The 6276-nt window shown below is 40.6% G+C and overlaps 1 protein-coding gene across 1 annotated transcript in view; it reads right to left on the reverse strand.

Moving 5' to 3' along the window:
• usp48 (ubiquitin specific peptidase 48) overlaps nt 1-5256 on the reverse strand; it is an 18310-nt gene extending 13054 nt beyond the window's left edge. The window contains exons 1-7 of the mRNA XM_035661916.1: nt 4980-5256; nt 4684-4821; nt 4069-4189; nt 3470-3611; nt 2702-2829; nt 1216-1340; nt 25-133 (exon numbers count right to left, since the gene is read on the reverse strand). Of these exons, the coding sequence (XP_035517809.1) occupies nt 25-133; nt 1216-1340; nt 2702-2829; nt 3470-3611; nt 4069-4189; nt 4684-4817 (759 nt within the window). The 5' untranslated portion in view covers nt 4818-4821; nt 4980-5256. The remainder of the gene's footprint in view (nt 1-24; nt 134-1215; nt 1341-2701; nt 2830-3469; nt 3612-4068; nt 4190-4683; nt 4822-4979) is intronic.
• Between the last annotated feature and the right edge of the window lie 1020 nt (nt 5257-6276).

A 6276-nucleotide genomic window follows, 5' to 3' on the forward strand; every position in this document is an offset into this window, starting at 1 on the left:
ATGTTGGTAGGGAATGATAGCTACCTTCAGGAACTCTGTGACGCACTCGGTGAGGTTCTTGTGGCCCTGGATGTTCAGCTCCAGCTCGTAATATCGGGACGGCAGTGCAGACGATCTGCCACACTGGTTACAACTGGAAAACAGCAAAACCAAAATAACTTATTGCCCCATAGTAGAGAAAATAGCTTTTTGTATGGTCTAACATTATTTTGTCAACCGTGTCATTTTGTAACTTGAACAATATTTACTGGCTTAATACTTAAAATCATTCTATCAAGTCAAGCAAAAAGTAGCTGTATGCCTCTGTATGATTCTTCCCTTCACTAAACCAAGCCCTATAAAATCAGCTGGTATCTTGCCTGCTCCTTTAACATGACAACAAAATGGGTTCCATCTCCCTCAAGAATGTCTAATGAACGGCTGTTAAACCTAATCTCACCTCTGACTGGCACCACATGTGATAGCAGTGTTACGCAGCCAGACAGCATGACTTTAAAAAAAAATTCCTTAAGGAAGAAGAACAGCACATCTCTCTTAGCAACAGGAAAACTTCCTCTGTGCAAAAGCCCACCTGTTTCCATATTCCATTATTACTTCATGACCATGTCAAATATATGACCCAGCCTTATTTTTATGTGAAATATGGAAAGGCCAACCTTTTCAACTTTCCCAATTATGAGAATATGCCTGATACCTCTCTCACAGCCGAGGTTCAGCTTGTATTTCTGTGAGGAAGCCAAGGTGACGGCCTGAGGCCTAATTTATACTTCAGCAAGAAGAGATGTGCAACAGGTCATGGGACATAATGCAAAGAAGACAGTTTTGACATGATGCCAGCACATTCTGTTCATCTGCAACAGTTTCTGACACTTTCTATTATCTGTAAAGCCACAGATATAGTTATACAGTAGATGGGGCATCACTGAAATAAACTTTGCAAGAATGCAGAAGGTGACGCTTAGGAATATCCTGTCATGAGAGATGTTTCCTTTACCTGCCTGACAAGCCAGTAGTATTCTTTTATCTCCTATGGGACATAGGCCTTTTCTCCATTCTTCTTCGCTACTAAGCTGAATAAGAAATTTCCTCATCTCACTTTGGCCTCTGGTTGCACATAGTTAACAAAATACAAATCACGACATTTTGAGGAGTTCTGATCTTCAACACTTCACTAAATATAAACTTGTGTCAGGTTGAAGTACTGAGTGGTCTTACACTGTAACGTAGGAGAACTGTCCACAGAACTGCCGCTGGATGACATTTTGCAGGTTGGTGCTCTTCTGCTTGGACAGTGTGTCTTCCAATAGAGACAAGAAAAGCTTTGAAAACTCCTGGGCATCCTGAAAATGAAATGTCTGAATTCAGTGCCACCCACTGACAGTATATATAATGACCAGAGCTACGGGGTCTGAAAACTGTGGCCAACACCGGAAGTGGTCCTTCAAAACCTGTGCATTCTATATAAACAGCCAACAGCGGGAGCTCCCATTGGCTGCAATAACCACACCCGTTATCATGTCCGACTCAATGGAGGAATGAGCCAAACTTCTGACTTCCATTTAGTGAGCTCAGTAAACAGCTTCCGTACATGGGTTTATGGGTCCTTCAGATCACGAGATTAAAGTCTTTTTCCAACACACGCATGAATCGTTCTCATTTAGTAAATGATGGTCCCATTTACAGTAAAATAGACCATAATGTATGCTTTTGGGCGGGGCTACCTTTTGATTGACATGTCACTCTCGGTGAGCATGTCCAGCGCAGCGCAGCAAACTCAGATCATACTGTCAAACTAGGCAGTGCTGATCAAATTATTATATTATATATTATATTATTATTATTATTACTATCACTACTATTTCTTACTTTTCTTATTTCAGTGTACTGTTTAGCTGGCATGCGAGATCACGTGTGACCAGGTGAGCTGCTATTGTTTCCGGACGAGTCAAAACTGTGCAGCCAATGGGCATAGTTCAACTCGCAGTACGTCACTTCCGCTGGCTCGCACTGGCTCCGTCTAACTGTCAAACTGTCAAGGCTTCAAAAAAAGGTATACAAACCAATGGGCGACGACAGATTCACACTTGGTGCCACCGTACAGAAACCATGTCTCAAAATCATTACTAGGGAGGCACAGTTTTATCGGCTAAACATCAATATTGGTACTGTTGACTGACATTGGACTATCAGCAAATAAGTTGGCCGCTGTTCAGCTCTGTGCCTAACATCTTAGATGACAAATAGACTAAGGCAGAGATGCTTGTCTTTTGTTTGTTTCCCTGGCACAAAGGGGCAAATAAATAACACAGAAAAACAAAACACTGCTATCAGCATTGGCTATTGGTCAAATTGTTATTTTAAACATCGTTTCAGCCCAGAATTTCCCAATCGGTGCATCCCTGAACCAATAACCAACCAATAAACATGCAGGCGCTGCCGTTCTCTGTGTTAATTCTGATGTGTAATCCTGACGCTAATAGTTGGTTAAATGCGTAATTGTTAAATTATCATTGAAAATGTTGACAATCAGTTTTGAGAGTTGGTAAAATTTCAAGACATCACTTTAGGCTGAGGTTACTTCTCACAATGAGGAAAAACCAGGACAATTGGATCCTAGAGAAACAAATCGATCACCTTTAAATGTGAAAGCTGCCCTGTATTTCTAAGTTCAAGTCTTGATAGGTTTCATGCAGTGATTTACTTGCTGCTGTCCCGTGTCCAGGCCCAGCGCTTTGACCAGCCCTGACGGGTCGATGTACTTTCTGTTGCTGTTCTGCAGGAGTGCAAACAAATACTGCAGATGCTCACAGATGGACTGAGGCTCGTAATCTGGAAAAGACAAGAGGTGTCTGTCTGAGAAAATTAAATGCTTTCATCATATGCAAAAGTTACACAGAGCAAACAAAGCACGAGTTGGCAGTGTCACGCTAGCCTCAGAAAACTAGCTAATACGTAAACTCACTTGTTTCAAATAATCTTAAACAACAATGTGAAATTATTTCCCAAAGACATCAACATAGAGATATTTAGTTCACTGTTCCAAGACAGTAACTGTAGCTCTGTTAGTTTGCCTGTCTGTCCGCAAATCTGATCAGGAACTTATGAATGGATAATCGGTTTTGTAGAAAGACAGGTCTTTGGAACAAAGCACAACTAAATCATGTTGGCAGTATGACAGATTTATATTGGTTTCCAAAATTATTAGATATAAATTGATGTTGATGCTTTCTTTGGGTATAACATCTAGCTGTTTGTTCTGTACTAGTGGAAGAATAATGAACATTATATTTGTTATGTTATTCTATTCTAGTCTTTGCCTCAAAGAATGCATGCAGACATAACTGAGCACAGGGTAAGAGAGCCTGCTACTTGAAAAATACAAGACAGAATCAGGCTAAAACATGCTGGCTTAAACCATGAAGAGAACAAACACAGATAAACATCCCCAGTATTTAGTTTTCAGTTATACCAGACTCAATATTGTGTTCCTGTGCTCTGGAGTTGTGGCACTGATAGAGGCTCCTACGCAGCTCCAGGTTGTGGAACCACACTTGCAGGAATGTGTTGACGTAACATGTTGCACCCAGGTTGGTCAGGCCAACAAATGTGTTCTGGAGGAGGGAGGAGACAGAGACAGAAATGGAATCAACAGTCTCTTTTGCCTTTTATTCTATCTTTGGCCTTGTGATAACGTCCCAGGACGATACCAGAATTTTACACTTAAAACAGCAATACTGCATAACTCTTTCGATACCACACCAAATAGCCTGCACACAGTGTTGGTACAGAAATGGTCACTGGACAAATAATGTGAAGCAGCTGATTTTCTTCCCCATTGTCATCGGTGTAGCCTTGGGGTGAAAATGTGATAGTAGGTCTGTTTTTTAAAGCTTTGGTACTTTCTATACTGTTGAATGAGAGTACTGTATCATTTTATACACGTGTTATGAAAACAGTATTAGATTAGCAGCGTTATTGACAACCTTATTAAAACATATGTGTGATCTGAGCAGGAAAGAGACAGGTAAGTAAAACATTTGACATATGTGGGAATGGAATGAAAAATACCTTGTCTCGTCGCTCTGAATTTGGGTCATCGATATTGTGGAAAGCATTTTCATCAATCTCCCCAAGCCATGCCTGCTCACCAATACCCACAAGACAGTTGGGATTCCCTTTGCAGTTTCTCCTGCAAAACAAATCACGATCACCTTATGATCCAATACCTTGCTTTAGAGGTGACATCTAACTCTTAGGAGGGCAAAAGCCAAACTCCATGTCAAAATCTGACAGTTTAATGGCATCCTGCATACAAAGCTACAAACCCTTTGGAATTACTTTTTAGGAGCCGCAGGAAAAGATAAAGTTCGTTAACATGTCAACTGTACGAGATACTGCTCACTGTGATCCATACCACCCTGTGTATTAGAGCTACTTAGTGGTATGCCGAATTTAAGTATGGTGTGGATCTGTATGACCTTTCATACAAAGTGTTACAGAGCTGCCCTGCATGCTATGGAGGCTTGTCCACAAACAAGGAAACAAATGGTGCAAATTAGCAACCCTATGCGGATCTGGCCATTAAGCTTTCAACTTTTCAATCAAATGTCTGCTACTGGTATTTTTTTACAGGCACACGCTAGCAAAACAGAGGCATGTTGTTCAGAAATGTTAATTTTGTACCTGCAGGTTCCTCTCTTGCAGGCCGGGAGATTGACGCGATATGCTAGGTCGATATGCTCCGGCCCGATTTCTTCTGGTTTCACCGCTTCCACCCAACGCCAAGCCGCTTTTTCCAGCTGTAAGCGGGGCGCCATAATCCTACGATGTAACGTTAACCACACAGTCACATATATGAGTCAAAAAACCAACAATACAATGGCCTAACCCAGTCCCCAGGAATGCTAACATAGCCGGCTAACAGGGGCTAACAAAATAAGTTCTTGCAGGTCATAGTTTGGTTCTTACGAAGAACCTACCGTTAGCTCTGTGGTGCTCCTTAACCTAGCCAGCTAGTATTAGCTTAGTTCCATCACTAATGTTACCCTATTGAATTTAAAAAGTGAGCATATCATACCACACATCGTAACAACACAAACACAATTGGAATACAATAAACACGACAAACAGTATTTGCAGGGTAACGGCAGGAGTAAGGACTACCCTCGTGCTAATGCTAGCTAGCTAGCTAAAATGTAGCTAGCCCGACCGGCAGCGTTAGCAAGTCATTTTCTCATTTCCCTGCATTTTCCATTTAACGCTACCTTACGCTAACGTAACGAGTTTATTGTGTTAAGGTGAAATATTATCGAACCTTGCATGCGTGCAGCTGCTTCACCAAAATATTTTAATGTATTTTCACATTTTATTCACGGTTTGTTTTAGATTTAGCGCCCTTACGTCAGTTTATAAATAAATTATTTCTCCGCTCAAAATCAGCACGACGTCAACAAGTGACGTAGGCGACGTCTCTTTGTTGTGACTGGAGGGAGGAACGGATATATCCGGAACCTTCGGAGTCCTCTTTTCTGTCCGAATTGACATAAGTGGCACTTCAATGCTTACTTTCCGTGGTCTAAAGAATAAAATATTAGATTTTTATCAAATATGTTATTCAATAAATATAGTTATTTCCCTTTATTTTCATTTAAAGTGTCTTTTAGTTCCATTCATGTGTTGTGATGTTGCTACGCTTATCTTTAGTATTAAGGAGCAAATACAAGAATTAATAGATAGATAGATAAAAAATAAAACTTCAAAAAATCTAGTTTTGTTAACTGGTATTTAGTTCAAACTAGTTCAGACTATAAAAATCTAAATCAAATTGACAATGTACATGTGATACAAAATTATATTATAACAAAAAATATATATTTTAAACTATTTTTGTGGGTTTCGTATTGCCTTTAATCGATAATGACAGTTGTAGGGTGACAAAAAAGGGGGAGAGAGAGTGGGGGTGACAAGCAGCAAATGGCCACAGGTCAGAGTGGGCGTTGCAGCAAGGACCCAGCACCCATGTGGGGCACCAGCTTTCACCAGGTGAGCCACTAGGGCACTCCAGTTATAACAGAATATAATTTGAAAACGTCACATTCCTGCGAGATGTGCTCAAAGTGCCCACTTGACCACGCATAAACCAACCAAATAAAATACCCCACTATTTATTGGTGGAGCTATTCAGTGTCATTTGCTTTATTATGGCAATTATAATTCTCCTTCAGGCTGAGATTCAGGAGGTTTATCACTGTGTTAGCACTGAGCAATGTCTGCCCT

The sequence above is a fragment of the Morone saxatilis genome, unplaced genomic scaffold, assembly GCF_004916995.1.
Source record: "Morone saxatilis isolate NCDOM2014 unplaced genomic scaffold, NCSU_SB_2.0 Contig18, whole genome shotgun sequence".
In the NCBI taxonomy this organism is placed as follows: domain Eukaryota; kingdom Metazoa; phylum Chordata; class Actinopteri; family Moronidae; genus Morone; species Morone saxatilis.